Source organism: Ambystoma mexicanum, chromosome 11 (genome assembly GCF_040938575.1).
Source record: "Ambystoma mexicanum isolate Mex_15411 chromosome 11, UKY_AmexF1_1, whole genome shotgun sequence".
Classification (NCBI taxonomy): domain Eukaryota; kingdom Metazoa; phylum Chordata; class Amphibia; order Caudata; family Ambystomatidae; genus Ambystoma; species Ambystoma mexicanum.
In genome coordinates, this window is record NC_090934.1 from 910,842,347 (window position 1) to 910,864,803 (window position 22,457).

Genomic DNA, 22,457 nt, shown 5'->3' on the forward strand with positions numbered 1-22,457 from the left:
TACATTATTGATTGACTATGGCAGACAGCAATGAAAAAGCTTGTCATTCCACATTTCAATTTGAGATGTCTAAGTGTCACATCCCCTACAGCCGCTGGTCTTGGTGGCGTCGAGGCCGCCTTCGTTATATTAGTGCATGTGTACTTTGTCCCAGTGGTTCCACTCATATGTGGCCTCCCAAGATGGCGGGTGATGTGCGCCGCACAAGAAGGATTCTGCCTCCAGTTTTAGCATTCGAGAAGGCTCTGCCTTCTGGCGGTCAGGTGACTGCTTATCAACCCCGGAAGCATGGGTTCCTATGCGTTGCTACTCTTTCCAAAGACGCTTTGTAAGTTTGTACACTAGGAGACACTTTGTTCCGATCCTCATTACATTTCTGCTAAACTGTCTTTCCCTTTTCAGGCATTCTCCTCCCGCGGCTTCTCACACACTCGGCTCACTTCCGGGTTCGACGTCCAGCACGGTCCGGCGCAAATCCTCTACTATCGCTACTTGTAAACTTCATAGCCATTCTCTCTTTGGAAACTTCCAGTCGGGATAGGAATTCTTTACATCTATTTCTTTCCGATCTATCTCTACGAAAGCGGATCACTAACACTAATCTCTTTTCAGTCCTGTTCTTAGTACAGACCCACCTCTTCAAGGTTCCTGCTGCTCCGCTAGGCATTTGAGGACCCCCCAGTACACGAGACTAAGTAGGTGTCAAGGGTAGAGGGAATCCAAACCGGGAAACTAGAAGCGCTAGTGTTTACTGTCTCGTTCTTACCCATATAGAAGTCACACTTCAGTCCTGGGGAAATATTCCAATCTTTTCCTGCTACCGTGACTGTTCTTTGCAAACCACATCTGTAACCGCTACTGCTACTGGTAGAGCCTGGTTGTACTTGTTTCAGGTACTATTCTGTTCTCTCTCCTACCTACACTCTATTCTATCCTTCATTCACTACTTACCTTTTCTTTTATCATATTAGACCAGAGCCTGGCCATCGACCTAGAGGGTTCCAAGAACAGAGACCAAAGATCCAGGATCCATTGCAGTCTTCGCTCCCGAGTCCTGAACAGGGTTTTCCGCCCCAGAGGGTTTCTCCGGGGGGTTTGCCTCTCTCTGTTTCCTGTATACCTCAGGCAGAGGGGAGTAATATTCTCAGGGGGGTTTTCCTGATATCAGGGATTATCTGCTGTCCAGGTTACTGGCTGTCTGTACTTCAGGAATCAAGTCATTATGGTTTATTTAACTAAGGCCACCAGAAATTCTAAATTGCTGGAGGAAGTCCCCTATTAGAGTTTCAAATGTAATTACAAATTATAAAGCACATAAAATGTTCTATATATCCCTGTTGTGGTGTTACGGCTTTTAAACTAAATGTTATTACCATCTGGGTTTTAAATAGTTCTTGTGAAAAATGCCTTCTTTCTGCTGTCACAATACACATTTTTTCTCTGTCTGTCAGAGGCGCAGTACAGATAGTTACAGCAGCTGGCTTCAGGCAGCCCTACCAGATGAGCTCTTCCATTCAGTTTGTTCACCTGCTCCCAAAATCCATCTGTGGTAACCTGCTCCTGCTTTGGTAAATGCCTCTGCATTCGGTCATGTGTAGGAAAAGTCAATGTTAAGGAGGCTTCCACTTCCGTATATCCCTTTGGAATCCAAATCTGCTATGTTTTTGTCCGACAGCCTCTGTAGTTCTTCTGTCTTCCCAAATAATCCCCCTCCTCGCCATATGTTTTTGAGTTAAAAAAAACCCAGCAAAGTCTATCCACACAGCATCATTTGACATGGCATTTTAGATTGGGCAAAGCCTGTGATAAGGTCCTTCCCCTTTTCACATCCCCTCAACCACCTCCTAGTTTCTAGGTTTCATAAGTGAACGGGTTCGCCACAAATTAGGCTCCTTTCACGTCAAATTAAATGACTATAGAACTGCCAAATTTATTTTTCAACTACTTCTCTACATGGACATATGATGTTTAGAACCATTTTTGTAAGGATGTTCTGAATCCGCAGATATCAGATATGTTTCTTTAGCTTCATCCATAACAGAGTTAATAAAAATATGCAAATGATTAATTAACTTTATATTTTAAATATATCATTTAATATGCAGTGATCCATGTTTTTCTATTGAATCTAGAGCTGCAGCCATTTTTCGAATCAGAACAATTGTTTCAAAGTCAACTAGTACACATTTTAAAAAGGACTTGTCTTTCATTTATTCTGTTGTTGGCTAAATCAATGTCAGCAGAAATCCTGTCTTGAACAACAGATCAATTGAATAGGCTGCATAATGGAACAGATGGGAAATCCTCATCGGGCCTAATGGTTTCCAAGTTCAGAGTTAGGTTTCAGTGTAAGCACATTTTTTTAATATGAACCTTGTGATTGAATGAACACTGGAACTGTTGACTTTCAGATTATATTTAAAATATAAATTCATGATTTTGGCCAATTTAAATGCAAGCATGGCCCCATAAGGAAGGGCCTACACAACTATTTTCCTTCGCCTATGTGCCCATCTCATTCCTCTTCTACACAGTCCATAGTCCACTGGTCAGCTGCACAATCCCCTATTTATCACTCTGGGGTCTTTAATGTTACAGTGCCACCTACAGACAAATAAGTCTCCATACTACAAGCATGTGCATGAGCACATCCCAAGTCCATCATTCACGGGCTAATTTCAGTACTTCCATTTAAGTACCCGCACACATGTTCACAGGAATATTAAGCAGTTGCTCTTTTTCGGGTCAGCACTATGATTGCTCTACAATGATTCTATGGGCATACAATATCACATAGCTGATCCATACTCGTCATGTCCTTTCTTAGCTGTAAACACCATTAATATATATTTAAACATTCTGATCCTTGCCTCTTTTCCTACTTCTGCTGCACTTTTATGTTCCCTTGCAGATCAAGATCTGGATACACCTGGCAAGAGCATAATGTGCCTCTCTCCGGAAAAACCTCAGCAATGTTAGACCATTAAATTGGTGGCTGGTGCAATAAAAACAACTCTAAATACGTAGCTATCCTGCAATTAGAAAGCTGACTTAAAACTGTTATTGTGAAAAAATACAGATTTGTTTTGGGAGTCAATAAGTTACTACATCTGCATGGAATGGTACAATGGATAGAAATTCTGCTCGGAGTGAGTGGGGTGATCAATCATAAAGTGTTCACTGCAGAATTAACTGCTTGTTGGTGGATAATTGTTGAATTACTATTTATTTGCAGATTAAATATATCTGTTAACATCACAGAAACAAGCCTTAAGTTAATTGATTTGGGCAAAAACTGGAATTGTTCTCCTTCTTAGCCAACTGCATGAGATTTTTCACGTCTACATGAAACTATTGAAGATGTCCAAACTGGATATCCCTATCAAAAGACACGTTGATGACACACATTTTACCTGAAGGATTAATCACTTCATGATGTCTGCTACATTTTTACAACCAATCGCCAATTGCCTTCCATTTTTATTAAATATCATATTGCCAAAATGGATGGGTTTGTCTTTTAACTTTCACAGTGAATTCATGATGTGCACAACGGGGTACATTAATGAACTTTGGATGTCCAAAAATTATTAATTCTCTGAATAGCAATTGCCATATCATTAAACTAAACTTAATAAATCCTGCAAGTTCCATTACTTTTCAAAATGATTTTGAACTCTTCGTATTCATTTCTTATTTTAGGAACACAGTTCTGGAACTGTACATTGCCGAATGGATGCCTGAAGTGCAATGCTCAGTGAATTCTTTTGTTGCTCAATCCCTCCAAAAACTGTTATTCACTGTGTTGCATAAACAAGAAGCCGAACGTTTGAGTATATAGTAGCATCCTTGATCCTTTTTACAGCCTGCTGCACAATAACATGCTTTTCAAACATTTCTAAAACACCTTCAAGGCGTGTGTGGTGAAATATCCAACCTCTTTGGCCCACAAGCAGCAGGTGTCTGGAGGCTGTATTGTCACAGACATTCTCTATCGGAAATGTCTCAAGTTCTTGCATGCTTAACTGTCACCAAATACTTTTGCAGCAGCATCTCCACCTTGATAGAATCTTCTCCGTGTGCACTCTACACAGGGTGCACCAAAATTGTGTATTATTTTGCAAGGCTTTGAAAACACCTTTTTTCGAGTTTGCCTTTACGTCCGAGTGCCACTGAGTTCTGCTAGATTATTCTGCTTGTCTCACCCTACTCTTCTTCTCATTTTCTGGGTATTTTCTATTCCACATTATATTTCTCTTCCATCTTTGTCCTTTTCATTTTTTGTGGGCGGTGTGACTTAGCATTCCAGGAAAAAGGCTGCACTTTACATTGTCCATCAGACACTGCAACTTTACCGTAGGGCAGGCTGTCTGTTCAGGGCCAGATGTTTTATATAAATGACGTTAGGTCTGTTGATTTCTACCTGGATTTTGACAAATGGAGACCAATCAAGCTGAGGTGTTGTATAACGAATTAGAGAGCATAGGACGAGTGATCTCCCACTGATATGTTCCTGCTGCATGTCCAGTTTGTTGCTGTCAAAGAGGAGGGTAGATTATATTCTCTTCACTGAACGCTATGTGGGTACGGCTGTATGATGCTCCGTACAGTTAGGGACTTCCTGAAATTGTCTCTGAAGTGGTTCATTGGAGAATAAAAGCCTAATGTGGAGCCGGCCATAGGCTAACACCTACCTGTAGTTTCTGGAGGGAACGAGAGGGTGAGTAGGTCCTCCAGATTGTAAAATCATTGTCTGGTGGGTGTTTGAATCCCATGGCTTGAATACGGTACCAGCGATGTAAAGGTGCAACAGCTACCCACAGAGCTTGTCCTCTCGCTCGGTCTTTAAACTCTGGGCACATTATCACTTGCTAGTGAATTATGAAACCGGAGTGGGGGTGGCTTTAGGCAAGTGAGTTGGATGCAGGCAAGTTGATTTAACTCCTTCATTTAACAGAATTAGCAAGTTAACCAGGCGTATATGTGTATAATTGTGCATATTGCCCATATATATATATATATATATATATATATATATATATATATATATATATATATATATATATATATATATATATATATGCACATGAGGATGTGCAATGATTTTATGGAATTTTTTTTATTCCTAAATAAAGTGGAACAATTTTGCATTTTGGTTTCTGATTTTGTGAATTCACTTGGGACCAAGGAGTGCTCCTCCACCAACTGCGGAAACGACAGCTGAATTAAGATATATATATATATATATATATCCATTATATCCATATATATATCCATATATATATATATATATATATATATATATATAGACTGGAAAGGTAATTACTGTGGTAAAGACCAAGAAAAAGAATAAGATAACTTATTCTGACTTCTTTAATCTACATGGCCTGCCAGGTAGGCAAACTGACCAACATGAGTCCATATCCTCTTCCCCATCATGGGAAATCATGATGAATGTCTCATCTGGGAATAAATGTGATGAATTGTCACAAAAGGTAACACCTTTGGATTCTAGAACTTCTACTTTGGAACAAAGGATGACGGAGTAATACCGAAAATGCACTGAGACGATTCTGACAGTGAAGCAGACGGGAAAAGAACTGGGAGTAGTATTTGAAGGACCAGTATCACCTGGACACTTGTTCTTCTACCTGCTCCCCAAACGGGGGTGGTGTCGGACGGGCGGCCATTTTTTCTAGTGCTGCAGCCATTTTGTCAGGCTGCATGCCACGCTCCTGCGGTGTGGTGCTTGCCCCGCTGGGCCCGGGCCTCCTCCTGAACTCTTGGCAGTGGAGCTTGAGGCCTATCCGCAACCTCAGGACGAGGCCTGGTAGGCATACTGCCCTCGGCTGTGTCGCCGGTAGTGCTGCGTACAGGCGTCCCCTCAGACATTTGTCCGGTAGCAGGGCGTAGCCCCTTGGGTAGACACCCGGTAAACAAACCTTGCAGTCCCTCAGTGACCTCACCGGCAGGATCTAGTGACCCCTCGGCCTGGCTGCCAGTAGCTGAAGCATCCTCAGTACCTGTGCAGGATTCAGAACCTGAACAGTCTCTCCCACTTGGACGAGTGTGGGAAGGAGTCACCATTGCGGAGTGCAGATGAACATAAAACGTGGCCCTACCTTGGGCCTTGACTTTTTCTTGACAAAGGTTTTCAAGTCCTCTGCTGATGATCGTTCGAAAAGCTCTCTCCACCTAGCTAACCTGTTATTCAGAGGGTGCAGTGTAAGCGTGTCGCACACGGTACAACCCTCCCAACCGTGATCAGGGCCAAGGCAGCAGAGGCAAAGAGCATGGGGGTCGGACATAGGGAAGAGCCCCTCACAGGTTGGACACCTGCTGAAGCCCGCTAATCTCGATATGCGCCGGGGAGGAGCGTGGCGCGAGAGGACCAAGTACCTGATTAAAGACCAAAAGACTAAAGACAAAAGACAGTATCCGGGGAAGAGAGCATGGAATTACAAGGCCGAAGTCAAACCCAGGAGTGCTGGTGAAAGCAGTACGCTCCCGCTGATGCGGAAAGGAGGACTGGGGAGTGGCACCGATGGGCAGAGTCAGGGGCACGCATGCTCCCGGGGCGGTGCCCCAGCGCATCTCTCAATTTAAAGGGGAAGAAGATTTTTTTCTGGTGAAAAATGTTCCATCTCCCATCCCTAACTAGGGATGCCCATACACTATGGAGGAAAGGGGACGAGACGTAGGAGTAGTGCTTTCAGGTTAAGACATGTACAGTACATCTGCCATACAACAGAGAATACCATCAGGCCCAACACTCACTAGGGGATGCCTGAGACAGAGGGGGACTCTTGAAATCTGCAGCGAATTTGATGTTCCAGCAGCATAATATTCTACTTTTCCCTGACTTGGCACCTGCAACCAAGAAAAGAAGAAGCAGACTGAATATTCAGGAGAAATCGGTCTTTGCTTGAGCGGTCAAGGCAGGAATTTTCAGACCGGCTAAATTAAGGCTCTCCTGGAAAAGACAAAGAATACAGTTCTTGGGATGTGGCGCCGAGGAATTATTAAAATTGATTTCTGAGAAAGCCACTGACATAATGGAAAAGATATGATGTGAAATGCTTCTAGTCGAGGATTGATTCAGACACTACTTAAGTACTGGGAAGTTTAATCTCCCACTTTGGTTAGGGATGTTAACATTGCTTAACTTCACACACATTAGAAAGGGCTTATAGGTGTGGGGTTGGTGCTTATTGTCCACTCTATAGTTTTATTTCATTTGATTAATATACTCACTGAAGGTTTGAGGTACGGTGCTCCCATGCCAAGCAGTAGAATCAGTGGTGTAGGTAGTATTCTTACGATTCTAAAAATGAAACTACTGAGGTTTGTATGTGTAGACTGTAGAAATGTTCTGAATTGTTGAAAGGCATTTCTGCTCTTTGAAAATGCTGCAAGGTTTCAAGCCATTTTGGGTTTTCCCTGGATGAAGTGAGATTAGAATGATCCTACATACTCTTCGATATGTAGAAGGACAAGTCTGGCTCATGGTTTGTTGCTGTACTGTTTCTTTCGTACCCTTGGCTGCTGCCCGAAGATGCCTCAAATGTACAGACTCACATTACATTATTACCCCCTCGCCACCTCAAGGATGAGGCTCTGAAGCAAAGTCTCAAAACATATTTGTAATACTACCATTTTCAATAATATCTGCTATCTTGTTTTGTTACACATTTTAAATGCTATTATGATAAAAAAAAAGTTATCCTAACATAAAAATTGGCATTTTGCATGTTTCTACTCATCTTTAATTTCTGCAATGTATTCTTTGGAAAGGTCACCACAGGTTTGGGTTATTGGGTTATGTGCTGTTGCTGGACTTTGGTGATTGTTTGTCATACTTTTTAATTCTATTTTCCTCCTCAGTGCAAAATATTTCCCATTAGTGTGTCTCTGTCCAGCTGACAATTTGACAGCACTTGCTATACTTTCACATAGTTATTGCACCAAACAGATCACTCAGATGTAAATGAGTTGTTCATGTAGCTATGGCACATCCATCTCAAATATCCATATATATTTATTTTATTTTTTGTAATTGATTTTGGATCATTGTAAAGTAAAGCATATAGGCAACATCCTCATGGCACTTTATGGTACCTAAATTATGGCTTGTTGGGTGTTCACCAGCATTAACACTTCCCAACACTTTTTCCTCCATCAAACTCCCTTGACAACCCACTTTTTTTTTTTTTTTTTTTTTTTATTTACTTGTCTATAATCAACAGAAAAGTTTGATTTTTACAAGAGATCACATCTCATATCTCAGATATGAATAGATCATTAGAACTGTTAAATTGCAGAACAGGTAAGATCAGAATGAAAGAAGAAGAAGAAGAGGAAGAAGACAGTGCAACATGAAGGGAAGAAGAGATGAAATGTCCGACTGCATCGTGGAGGTTTTGTTAAGTGGAACCAAATGCGGAACCACTCTCTGATGCTCGCTTAAGAGCTGCCTCCAAAATGTTTACCGCCGCGGTTGCCCATTTAGTTTTTTCGCCTGCAACCAGTCTACACCACCATGTTTCTTCTTCTCGAAGTGGCGCGTCATGCATTAGTGGTAGCATAAAAGCTTCACGTAAATATGCTGTATTCGCACAATTTAAAAGTAAGTGTTTTACAGTTTCCTCCACTTTGGACTCTGAGCATAGTCTGCATGTTTTTATGGTGGATTTTGACCGGATCGCTTTAATTTCCTGAGTTAGCATGAGATTTAGCCTCAATTTCATGAAGTTCTTCTGTAGCCTTTTGTCAGGGAATTTTATGCAATAATTCAGCGGTCTATTCAGCTTGTTTGTAGTTGGCGGCAAGTGGGTGAGTAATTTATTTGCCGTAGCTGCCTCGCATGTTTGTATCCAGTCCTCCTGGGCAATTTTTCTCTTTAGCTTGGCAGGATTGTGAATTAGGTCTTCTGATGTACAAGCCAAATCAGCTAGATTTTCCTGTAATTCTCGCTCCCATTTCTTCAGGGCGATGCAGTGGCCTTGGGTAAGTTCATTATGAATTGCTTTAAATAAAGGTAAAGCGTCTGGAGAAATTATTTTGCACAGAAGTCTCATTCGGCTTTGCTTGACCGACGCTTTCATCGATAGGAGGCCCAAATCCCGCTTGATAGCTGAGATAGATGTTGATTTTGGAAGGCCCAATACTGCCTTCCACAAAAAGCCCTCCAATTTCGGCCATATCGAGTCTTGGATGTTTAGTGCTGAATCCATTGCATAGGTCATTGATGGGACCACCTTCTGTTTATAGAATTGTATCGCTGGCAGAAGAGAAAATTTTCCATATTTCCGATCAACAAGTTTGGTCTGAGTGGTTAATGATTTTATTTTCAGCCACAAGGCCAGACGTGCGGCTTTTTCTGACCGCGTTGCATCGAACATTATTCCTAAGTATTTTATACTAGGGACTGTTTCAATCTTCTTGTTGTTCAGAAACCAGCGATCGTTGCTGCGTGTAGATTGGCGGGTTTTCCCCATGATCAGCATCTTAGATTTGGCGATGTTTATTTCCAAATCGTTCTCCTCAACATATTTGGCCAGATTGTTAAGTTGACGCTGGAGCCCAATTTGTGTCTGATCCATAAGGATTAGATCGTCCGCGTAGAGTAGTCTAGATATTGCAATGTTTCCTACTTTCGGCGGAAAGACTCTTAACGCCGTTTGGGTGTGTTGGTAATCACCCAAAAATGCTATGAAGAGGGCTGGGGCAAGCGGGCATCCCTGCTTCACGCCTCGTTCCGATGGAAATTGCGCTGACATCAGGCCTTGTTTATTGAGGCGAACTCTCAGCTTTGTGTTCGTATGTAGAGCGATCATCGGTCCTAAGATTTCTTCCAGGCAATTCCAGTTTGATAATTTTGACCAGAGCTTCCGTCGCCCAATTCTGTCGAAAGCCTGCGTCAGATCAACGAATGCTATGAATACTTTCGGTGCACCGTTCTTCACGTTTTCCTTTATGATATTCAGTATCATAATGTTTATACTTGTACTCGCGTTTTTCACAAAGCCTGTTTGAAGTTCGTCGAGGCATGGTGCAGTTCTTGCCCACCCGTGGAAGCGCGAGAGGAGAAGAGTTGCGAAGATCTTGCCCATGATGTCTAACAGGGCTATTGGTCTATAATTCGCTGGATTGTCTCTGCTTCCCTTTTTGAAGATGGGCACTATCAGTGCTTCCGTCCATGTTCTGGGGATCTGTTTCTTTACCTGGCATTCGTTGAAAATTTTGGATATTAGTAAGGACCATTCTTTGGGATGTTGCTTTAAGTCCATATTTGTTAAACCGTCGGGGCCCGGTGCCCTAGACGTTTTCAGTTTAAGAATTGCGGACAAAATTTCGTCTCGATCAGCTAGATCTGCCCATGTGGTCGTTATCGGTAGAGCAGATGGTTCTGATTCAGGCAGAGATGCAAATTGAGCAGAAAAGAAGGATGTCCAAGTCGATTCTGGTATCACATTAGATAGTTGGTTAGCTTTCTCATTGCTTTTGTTTTTGATCAGCGCCCAGAAATCTTTCGATTTTTTTGTCATCAAGGTTTTAAGCATTTTTTCGGCATCGTTCTGATACATGACTCCTTTGTGGTGTTTCAGCCATGCTTTGTAGGATTTTGCGGCGGCTATAGCAGATTCTTTTTGCTTGTCATTGTCAGAGACTTTAGCCATACGCCTCAGTTTGCGGAGTTCTCTTCTTCTCAGTACTAATTGAGAATCGAATTCATGAGATCTGTTGTCATTTGATGAATTTTGGGTTCTTTGCTTTTTCCTGTATTTCTCAAATAACGGCAGATAATTTGGCCTGGTTTGTGAGGAAGTATTTTTGTCATCTACCTCATCAAATTTCCGAGCAATGTCTATGATATTTGATGCTGAGAGTTGTATTCGCGAAAGGTTACTTGAAACCTCTAAATCAAATGGATAGAAATCTTTTGGAGTCCATACTGACTTCAGTGTCATAGATAGCAGATTATGGTCGCTAGCTTTTGTGCGATAGACTGACAACCCACTTTTAAAATCAGATAGCGAGTTATGCGTGCATAGTTTACTCATTTATATGTTTATCATATAGTTGTAAGTACCTCATGCTCATTTCAGTTTCACCGTTTGTATGGTGTAACTCGTGCTTTTGCATATGATACTTAACCTGATCATATCTCTGTGAATCAGCACCATAAATTAGAACAAGAGAGCAAACTTCTGAATTATTTTCAACAAAAATAACTTTCTTTTCTTGAGCTACTGTTAAAATGTTGAGGTTGAAACACATCTGTAGCCAATACAAATCAAAATGTGCACAGTCACTGTACTTACTGCAAATGTCAACTCTCCAATCAGTCAACATGACCCCTCGGAAGGCGCAGCCCCGAACATAAGACGAGAGGGCTGCACACAGGCAATCCTCACTCTTTTCACAGTTGCAGGTGTCAAACATACAGTTCTAGAGAGAGGAGAAGATGAAAAGAAGATCCTTGGTTAGTAAGTAGCTAATTCGGGAACTGTTCAAAGCAATGTCTTACTATGTTCAATGTTTGTTCTTCCCGGCTATTAGCTCTGGAAGGTACCAGAATAAGCACCCGAATAGGTTAATACTTTGAAATGCCACTAATGAGTACGATAATTCATCTCTTTAGGGCTGTCTGTGGGATCATTAGCTGGGTGCATTTATGAGCTATACCAGTATTCCAGGCATGTCCTGCAGACATTACAGGAATAACTGTAGTTGCACAGCGTGATGCAAAGACGGATCTTCTGGCAGGTGAGGACATCACACCATGAACCGAAAAATGTGAGAAAGAGGGCAGAGTTAGAAACTGGCAAGCCTTAAGGCATTTGTCCATTTGACATGAGTCTCAAGCAAAATCACAATACAAAAAAAACATATATTTTAGATCAAGGTAGCTAACGCTTTGAAACCCTTCCAGTTTGATGGAACTTTTTAAGTGGTTCGACTGAGTTTGACCACATCGCCTATAAAGGGACACACATGGTGCGGGCAGTTCCTGCTGGAGACAAGTTTAGGAAATGCTGGGAAGGATTAATATACTGGAGTGTAGCTAGAAGAGTTGAGTTGGAACAAGTGTAGAGGCAGGTTATGGTGACAGAGAAATCTGTCCAACAGGTAGATTTAGGGTACGTTTTGCTCACGCAACATTGTGCGACACATTCAGTGATTTGAAATGAGATAACAACATAATTACCATCTGGATTGGGTTTAGGGAGAGGAAACCTCTGAGGGAAGGTAGCTTGGGTGACCGCAGGAGACCCATGCATGTGACTTGATTGGGTGTGCTGCTTCTGGAAGGTCTGGAGAAAATAGCAGTGATTGTTGGAGGCAGGAGTGGAAACCAGGCATTCCATGTCTAAATGACTGCAAGTGACACGCATTAAATGAGAAATTAAAAAACTGTTTCCAGCCTTTGCTTCATGCTAGGGAGGAGCATGGAATCCCTTAGGGCAGCTTGTGTTTAGACTCATGCTCACATGCTTTTGCTGGGAGGAAATTGCAAAGATTTATGGAGGAGGGTGAAACGCTAGTCTGTGTTTGCCACTTTACGTAAGTGGACAAGACATGTGCCATTAATTGACAACTTGTACGAGCAGAAGAGAATTCCTGAGCATATCTTGGGAAAGATTTATGCTTGCTTGATTTTTGTGAGGAAGCAGCAGAGATTCAGGGAGGCTGGTAATGTACCAGTCAGTGTCGTTCCTCTGAGGTGACAGAGCTAAACAACTTTCATTGGGTAAAGCCTGGGAGGAGTAGCACTGAATCGCTTAGGATAGATAGTGCGAGGCTCATGCCTGCATGATTTTTGTGGCTGAAAGCAGCAGAGATTCTGGGATGCATGTGATACACCAGCCAATGAGGGAACGCCACATTGGGACAACATGCCAATGCCCAAATGAGCCAGACAGGCAGGAGGTGCTGCTTGAGGTAGTTTCACATCTATAGCAGTACTTGCTGTAGACACTACGAGTTGCAGTCAGTTGAAGTTGTCACATTCCAAACCCTGGCCACAATTATCTCTGAGGTTCATGCAGCAGACAGGCACATGCGTGGGTATTGCAACACAATGATGAACATCCACCAAGACTGACAGGAGAGCTTACCTTTCCAGCTCCTTCAACTATCAAAGGCATATTGGGGAATTAGGGTTTCACGTCCAATCTACCGAAGATCATGGAGCAACAACACATGGTGTAGTTGAACATCAGAAGGAGAGTGAAAATTCCAAGTCTCTATCTCCTCCACCCTCATTCACTGAAACACCCGACAAGAAAGATGACAAGGATGGCATGGTTGATAATCATGACAAAAATTATGATTTTTTAGCGATCAGAGATGAACTTCCTTCCTTTGCTTCTGGAAAGCAGTGATACAGAGGAGGAGGAGGATGACACAACAGGCTAAGAGACTTTATTAGTATTAGAAGCTGCCTCCAACCTCTGCATATTCTCTTTGAGAAACAGCCTTTCTGTATGAATATTAATGGATGCTTCAGTGTGGATGCTTTGCTTTGGAGCATGTATACATGTTTCAAGACACAACAGCATTGTGTGTGCAAAACATCAAACAGTAAGAAATGTAAATTAGTTGACTAGGAATGGATCTAATGGTAAGCCAAAATGATTGCCTTTTATGCAGAATACAGCTCAAGCTGGACCTGGTCAGTTAGCCATTGTGACGTTTACTTTAATGCTATGCTGACCTGTGGCTGAAAAGATGTTGATTGATGTTATATAGATTAACATACATTACAGAAATGAGTGCTACAGAGTGATGTTCTGCACTGAGAAATGTAAAGAGAATAGAATAGGAAAAGAAGAGAAGGAAATGGCACGCATAATGAGTGAAAAGAGAATGAAATAGAAGGAGCACAAACAGAAAGAAACGATAATAAAGCAGAAGCTGGATGTCAACAGAGTTCAAGAATACAAATGTGGATGGCAGGGAAGAAGGAATGAGATTCTGAGGCAGTCGGAAAGGGTATATAAAGAGTCAGCGAGAGCAGTAAAAACACACAGTATTGAGAAAATGAAAGATAGTGACAACCACATTAAAGAGGTGGAGCAGATAGCAGAAACATGTTACCATGTGGTATAGTGCTGGATTCAACACTCCGTGGCATTCAGAGAACACTCCATTGGGGTCTGTCAGCAGCGCACACCAGTGCTGAGCATACTTTTCTAGTAGATGGAGAAAAACAGGGAGGGTTATTCTGTCATGCTGTCACTAGGTTCTGGGGTCTGTGACACAGTTGTGAGGCAGGAAAGGTATTAAGAATGAGCAATATAAATGAATCAACAGTTATCTAGATTACAGTCCAGAAGGAATACAATGAAAGGCACAAATACAGTGTGCAGCGTTGGCTTCTGAGATATGCACCAATGAGTCTTTGCAGAAGGTTTCTTTACACTATATAGTGGTTCTTTTGCTATCTATGACCACAGGGAAATTAAAACAGGCTGAACATGCACAAAACAGTGTTTTAATATACATTGGTTAATAAACCATGTGACCCCCCCACTGTCGATTTATGGTCTGATATTAATTAGTGGTGATATGCCCATAACCATATTTGGGTGAATAGTTTTGTTCTTGTTAATGCTTCATGGAACCTTTTCATCAGACTATAAAATCTTGTTTGTCTTGTACGTTTTACTGTCCTCCATCCAAAAAACATCAATTACAGTTGATAACTTTTTCCCTAATCCCAATGAGACTTAGAACAATGTATGTCTTGGCACCGCAAACTGTTCACAGCCCATTATATAATGCTGGACTGTTTGACAATCTCCTCAGTATGCACATTACCATCCTTATGGCAGCCGATTTTAGGTAATGACCCCCTTAAGTATTGCGTCACCTGCCCGTGTTCTACTTAACAGTGCATGCAGAAACTCTGATTATGTTGATGTGATTGATGGCATACTTAACATCACATCCTGCTTCCAAGTCAATTTATAGTTCCACTACAAAAAATATCTTCCAAATGTCCCTATGCAGAATACATGTAGAGACTGTTAAGATTGGCTTAAAATACACCAAAACCCAGATTGTGATCTTTTGCAAACAAATATTCTAAATATATCGAACAAAGAACTTTTCAAAGCCAATTTTGTGGTTTACAATAAGTGGCAACCCCATAGAATAAACAACACCACCGTACTAAATAAACATACTATCATATATGTTTATATATCCACTAACAGCTGTCAATTATAAATAGTTCAGATGAATGCCATCAGAACAATCAGAAAAGCTGAGCAAGCCTTCGATTTATTGATAATTTGACATTTGCAATGTGGATTTTCAAGCAGTAGTCTTTGTGACGCCACAACTCAACTGTAATACATTGTTAAAGTTTAATAATGGTGCCATTCATATGTTACAGTTAAGAAATGATGTCAAAACTAGACTGTAATAAGATATATTTATACAAGTTTGTATACAGATATTGCAGTCTTCCATGTATTATATGTATGTTTATGACACCAGAAGAGAGCATGATCACCTGCAGGCCTTTTGGATTGGAGCTTTTGTAAGCTGCATACTGACTCTTGGTGCTATTGAAGGAAACACCTTGGGCCTGATTCATGGAACATTTTCCTATGGGATTGCGCCATTATAAAACACTTCAATGAATCAGGCCCCTAGTCTTGATGGCTTTGCTAAAACATCTGCTATACTGGTTGTCCTATTTTATTAAGAAATATAAACCGGAAAGGAAAATGCCTGTGCTGATTTTATTTTTCTTGAATGAGGGCACCAGAACTATTTCCAGTGAATTATAATCAAGAGAGCATGTATGTACACAGTTCTGCAGCTTATCGAGTTCCAATTTAATGCAGCAATCTGTAGGCCATGCACCTATTGTACTGTAGATTTGACATGACACAGTCATTCAACAGGAAACCTGTGAAGCAGGTACAGCTTGGAAACCCAATGATAAGAAAATGAGAGCATTGTGTAGTCTTTTTAAAAAAAATCGTTTAACCAAACCGTTTTTCCAAATTACAAACATTTTCTAGATAAGCAAATACATGGCTGTCAATTCCCCATTCAACCATTGCAAACTCCCTGTAGTAGTGCCCTCTCTTTCCTTCTGGTCCCTACAACTGAGCCCAGCCTCCTGTTTTAATTGCAGTTGAAACCCTTCTGTCTGCCTCGTCACCTCAACTCTTTCATTCATAGCTTGGGCACTCCTTTACTGTATCACAGGGGTTTCAAATCATGAAGGAGGCCAGTTCAACCCCAGTCTAAAGCCATCCCCATCTACACCAGGCCCTTGTTTTTACGTTTGATCTCTGCTTCTGCCAACCTCCATCGGTGAACATCTTTCAACCACTATGGGATCTGTGGGCCTTGTGGGCTCTTCCAAGATATGGCTATGCATCATTTAGCTAATAACAGTAAGAATTGTGCTATTCTCCTCTGGGTTTTGTGTCTCTCAAGTCCCCCCCCCCCCCCCCCCCCCCCCCGAGATCGGTCCCCATAAACATATAGATGGAATCCGGGTGTGGCAGCATCTCAACAGTGTATTCCTGTGGGTTATTACCTCCTTCCTGTACATGATTATTGTAGGGCATTTCCACACCATGTGCCTGTATCCCTACAGTCCTTCACCACAGTGGTGTGCAGTAATAAAATCGGAGCAAAAAAGTTATCGGTAAAATAAATAATGGCAAAAATGCTGTGGTTTGAGGATTGCATGGTGTCTCCCGCTCCCCTTAAATGGTATAATGGTTCCAAGGGTTCCGGGGGTTTCCCCCACAGCCATTACATGGATTGTGGCTACAAAACCACAGCCTTTTTGCCAGGATTTTTTGTGTAAATAGCCATTTTTGCTGCGATTTTAACACATGGAACCGCCACAGTGTGGGCATCCGTGTGACAAGGAGGGGTTAATGGCATGTAATTTCACTGGGGTCATATATACCCTGTGTAGGAAAAAAATGCTGTTTTATGAAATCTCGCATTACGGGACACCTTCTTGACCTGTTCCCAAAGCCGAGTCACTCTATATAGCTGTAAAACCCTACCCCATCCTGCCCACCCAGACAGAATTAGGGTCATCAGCAGGCTTTCTTCCGGTTCCTCAGGTATGCATTACCATAAATTAGCAAGTTGTCTAACCATCCTCCCATAGGAGAGAAAGTGCCACTTTGAGCTGCCATAAGTCGTTCTCCACTGATCGAATATCATCAAGATCCTGTCCACAAATAAATGTCCCAGCGTAGTGCACCCCTTTTGCTGCAGGGTCGCTAATCCTATTTGTTTCATTGCCGCTTGAATGGTCGCATCACATCTTAGTGGTAATCCTGTGCTATGCAACCCCTTAGTTTTGAGCGTCCTAAGCCACTTCTTCCATATCCACCGTAGAACTTGGAAGATGTTTGTGAAAACTTTACTCCCCACTGGAGCCCATAACAATTCAACCCTTTGCCTGTACCTCGAAATGTTGCCCAACAGCATAGAAACCTCCCCTTCCCTCATGGCCCCCCATGTTTCCATCACATGTAATTGCACTGCGATGAAGTAGAGCTCAAAGTCCGGGAGGTTGAGCCCCCATCCTGGTACATAGAATGCAGCGTTTTCATGGCTACTCTGCTTTGCCCCTTATTGCACTGCAAATCCCCAATTTTCACATCCAAAATCTAAAAAAATACTTTTTTGATCCCAAAATGATATTCGTAAAAATATACAGCAGCCTCGGGAGGATTACCATTTCACACAGGGCAACTCTTCCCATCAAAGTGAGCAGTAAGCTTTTCCAGAATTTCACTGCATCCCCTATGCGTGATAGCGCCCTGCCTGTGTTGTAAACACATGTTTCCTCCATCTCACGGAAAATCTGAATCACCAGATAATTAAATGAGTCGGTCTCCCATTTTACACCCCAGTCTGGTAGGAACCTCATATCCTAAGTCTGTAGACTCCCCCGCCCCCAATGGGAACAGCACTGTTTTTTCTTTGATGATTAAGAATCCTGACACCCTTTCGAAATTATCCAGCCCATCCCAAATAATCGGCATGTTGATCAACGGGTTAATAAGGTATAGCAATATATTGTTGACATATAATTATATATTGTGTATCATGCCGCCCTTTACTATCCCAGTCTCTAGTATATATTTCCTAAAATAACATGCCAGTGTCTCCAGTGCCATGGCATATAGTATTGGTGAAACTGAGCAGCCCTGCCGTGTGCCTTTCCCCAAGGACCACTGCTCAGATACCCAGGATCCTGTTTTTACCCGGGCTATCGGTCCATTATATAGATGTTTCAACCACCTCATCATCCCGGTACCTATTTTGAATGTTTCTAATACTCTAAACAGCCATGCCCACTCCAGCAAATCAAACTCCTTGGGCACATCTAATGAGGCCAATGACAGGTCTGCGGTGGACCGCTTCACCGGATCCATCAGGTGATGGAGAAACTGAAAATTAATTGTCGTTTAATGGCCCCCACAAAACCGCACTGATCATAATGTATCAAGCATGGGGCTACCCTCTAGAGTGTTGCTGCTAGGATCTTCTCCATAATTTTCGTATCCAAATTCTGCAGTGAGACGGGGCAGTACGACTCACAGTGATGTGTGTTCTTGTCTTTCTCAGGGGTACTATAATCAATGCTTCCCTCATTGTTTCCGGAAAGATTCCCACTTCAAAAGTGTGACCATTCCTTTTTAGTTGTGTTACCAGTATATCTGAGAACCTGAGGTAGAATTCAATGGGAAACCCATCCCCCTAGTGTTTTATTTCTTTGCATAGTCTTGATAGCATGTACAATATCCACTTCCTCTATTGGTGCCTGCAAGCCCTCATAAAGTTTCTCCTTCAATTTAGTTAGCCTCACTAGCTCCAACAGATCAGATGCTTCACCCTCTGAGTATGCATCTCTGCCAGTATATAGTTGTTCATAATATTGCTGCAATGCCCCTATCCTGTTGCATAGCCACCATTTCCCCTGTTGTAATAGCAACTCGACTTATCACCGATTTAGGTAGTTTCTGCCATATTGACCACACTAAGAGGCATCCTGATTTATACCCCTTGCTGTGAACCCTTACGTTATATTGATACCATTCAAATTTCTATAGAGACTCCTGATGTTGTTTCAGTGCCAACGCTAGCTATTCCTCCACCTGCGCTTCTCCCGCTAGTTCCATCTCCAGCCATGTGATCTCCACCTCAGTTTTCCAGTCTTGCAGTGTTTTGACACCCCTGTCATTTTTGCTGTACACATGCCTCTCATACAAAATTTGAACACCTCCCATTGCGCCCCTAATTGCTCCACTGAGCCCTAACTCAGTTCAAGGGATGAGATTTCCCCCTGCGATCTTCTACTAAAGGTGACACCTGTCAGGGTGCAGCCGTTTACTCTCCACAACGAGACTGGTGGCCTAATTCTTGGTTTAGGCAGGGTTGCCACCAGTGGAGAATGATCTGACAGCACTCTCCCCACTCTGTTAGTTTTTAACATAAAGACCTGCATTCAAAAAACACATACGATTACCATATACCCAGTCTAAATAAAATGGAAGCTCCAATACTCAACTCCAGCTTGGGGTAGAAGAGAATGATTTTTCAACAAACTATGAGGCATTAAAAACAGAATTGTGCAACTGCATGAGCCAGCAGAACACAGGACATGTTGGAATCTAATTTAGAACCCATTTTGTTTTCTTAACTGAAAGGGTACAGGTGAGAACCCCTTAAACACACTAGCAGGAGGTTCCAAAGAACTCTCTGCTGCCAATATCCACCATCACTTGTGGTGTTAAAGTAAGGCCACTTTTGCCCCAGTACTCATATAGGGGCTTCCAGGTGATCCCTACATTGCCAGCCTGGAGCAAATAGATCCAGAGCCATATACTGAAGTATCTAGGAGTCATCTGCCTCAGAATACAAATGCGGACCTAAAGATCATTACAGCAGCACAATAGGATGGACATTAAAAATAGTTTGGGGACAGTAAAAGCTCCTGTGGAATTCCACAAGTGTGAAGAAAAGGTATGAACGAGAAAAGGAAGATGGAATAAATGGAACCAAGTGAGCATAGGGCCCCGAATTCTAGCCTCCACAAAGTGGCTCAGTAATATCATGATTGCAATGATGTAAATATATACCAACCGTTTTCTATGCTGAGGGCACATGGATGCTCATAGATGTTCTTGACGTTTGGGCAGTCAGCAGTAGTCTTCCAGGTGTTTCCAAAAGCAGCCGAAGATCCTTCAAGCACACCACTAACAGCTGTGAAGTCATCAACCTGGACATTGTTGAAATTCCCACAGAGACCTTTTTTTAAGAGGAACAAAGACAGACAGTGAGAGTTTTCTACAAACAAAACAACAGACATTTTCTTTTGCGAGACAGTTGCCTCTTACCACAGGTGTTTCCTCTGAAGGATTGATCAAGGATGATGGAGAGCTGCATGATGGGCTTCAGCTGTACATGAAGCTGTAGACCCAGGTTTAGATGCACAATAATGAACAAGGAAGAAGGTTGAATGATGGTAACGTTGGCTATGGACACAAAAGGCATCAAAATGAATGAATTTCTCTCAGTTCAAATTGCGATAGATTCAGTGCATGCAGAAACTCTGATTATGTTGATCTGATTGATGGCATCTAGGGTTCACTGGAGGTGGTGAATAATATGCAGTATACATTATATATACGTGGTGATAGCTGAAACTACAAGGGATCACTTCAAGCTGGTTTTCTTGGATGTGATCTGTAATGTTTTGCTCTGACGCATCCTCTGCTTCAATCACTAACATGGGAAAAGTAAATACAGCCACCACATAACTTTGGCTTTATGTATTTGTGAAGATGTTATTCTATTGCAAGATTTTTATGATGAAATACACATAACGCTTTCAACGATTTTACAGAGCACAATGGGATAACTTACATACCAACCGATCCATGCAGTTATGGCATATTTTATTTTTTATTTTTCATCTATTTCTCTCTCACTTTATAACCTATCCCTTTTTAACTGATTGCTTGTCACTATCCTTGCACCAGGGGAAATCCCATATGCGCCATTCTTCCATCCAAAACATTTCCAGTATTTGCCGATTTCTTCCCCCAACTCAATTTTTTATATACTGATGATGGGGTGCGGGAATAAATCACTGTAAATAGAATGTGTGCAGCGTTTATTGATACTTGTTTGTATTCATTTTGTTTCCCCCTCCTGTTTTTCCTATACATATTGAATTTATGGGACACATTAATATGTACAACAATATGGTTTCATGCATTTTACTAAACAATTTTTCAAAGGGATTATTTTATCACTCATGTTTACAGCATTTCATCAACAAAATGTGGGGAGAAAATTCCCACCTTAATCCTCCCACAAACGCCCTTGCCTATGCCCATAAAATATTGCCTCAAACAAACCAACTATTTACATTTTGCAGGAAAAATACGGCAATAAATGTACCATAAAAAATTGTCTGTGAAAATACTTCAGAAAAAGGATGGGCACCCTACTATGCAACTCAAAGAGAAGCAATCTACTATGGGCTACATTTGTTGATGAACTCCCAATCCGACCACATTGTTCAAAGCAGTGTTCAACAAAAGTTCTCCTTGCTCACCCCCCTTCCCCAGTCATTTACACCTGACATCAACTAAGTCCTATATGAAAAGGTGCAAATACATTGCAATAAGCCAGAGGCCGTATCAAACACACTGCAGGAAGTTAGCATCTTCACATGAGTGATGTGCTCTCAACCAACATCACCAAAACCCAACATTGAAAGGTACTCCTAGGAGGGTAAAAAATGAACAGAGTCTACCCAAACTATAGTGCACATTTGAATAAAGATGTAACAATATACAGAAACCATTATGATTACTAATAATTTACACAAAAACAGAACAAAAAACATTGTTGGCTGTCAAGCAATTACAAATCTGAGCTATTTGATACTTGGAGGGATTATTTTAAACCACCTTGGAGATTTTGATATATGGAGAGTCTACCTCCACCTAGCAGTTCAGTGCACAGAAGCCCTTCACTAACCAAGTTAGGATTCTAATTTCTGCTTCAAGCATCTATAATGTACTCCCTAATAGTGTATTTGTCTGTCGTTGCTCCAAATATCAGTATTCCTTTTATTATTGTGGTCTTTTTCATTTGAATTACTTGAAACCATCAAAACAAAAGCATCAAAATAAATTCCAAAATGCCTTGGGGGATGTGAAATTTGACCATAGCTCCACTAGCTTCTTGTCGCTAGATCAAATGCTCTCGCTGCTTCACCAACCATGAGACATTGAAACCTTCCCCAGTAAAGTTTTAAACCATTCAGGATTAGGGCACCCAAAAATGCCTTCTGCCTTCTCCATTGTGCAGGTTTCCGCACCCAAATAGATGTGTTGGCTCCACTTGTTGCTGTCAGCTATTCTGAACAAAAGTAT

The 22,457-nt window shown here is 41.7% G+C and overlaps 1 protein-coding gene across 1 annotated transcript in view; it reads right to left on the reverse strand.

Annotated features, from left to right (window-relative positions):
- The window catches only part of LOC138505067 (mucin-5B-like), a 490,455-nt gene that overhangs the window by 271,336 nt on the left and 196,662 nt on the right, over window positions 1–22,457 (reverse strand). Inside the window, exons 8-11 of the mRNA XM_069625390.1 lie at window positions 20,406–20,543; window positions 20,152–20,316; window positions 14,104–14,198; window positions 11,325–11,451 (exon numbers count right to left, since the gene is read on the reverse strand). Of these exons, the coding sequence (XP_069481491.1) occupies window positions 11,325–11,451; window positions 14,104–14,198; window positions 20,152–20,316; window positions 20,406–20,543 (525 nt within the window). The remainder of the gene's footprint in view (window positions 1–11,324; window positions 11,452–14,103; window positions 14,199–20,151; window positions 20,317–20,405; window positions 20,544–22,457) is intronic.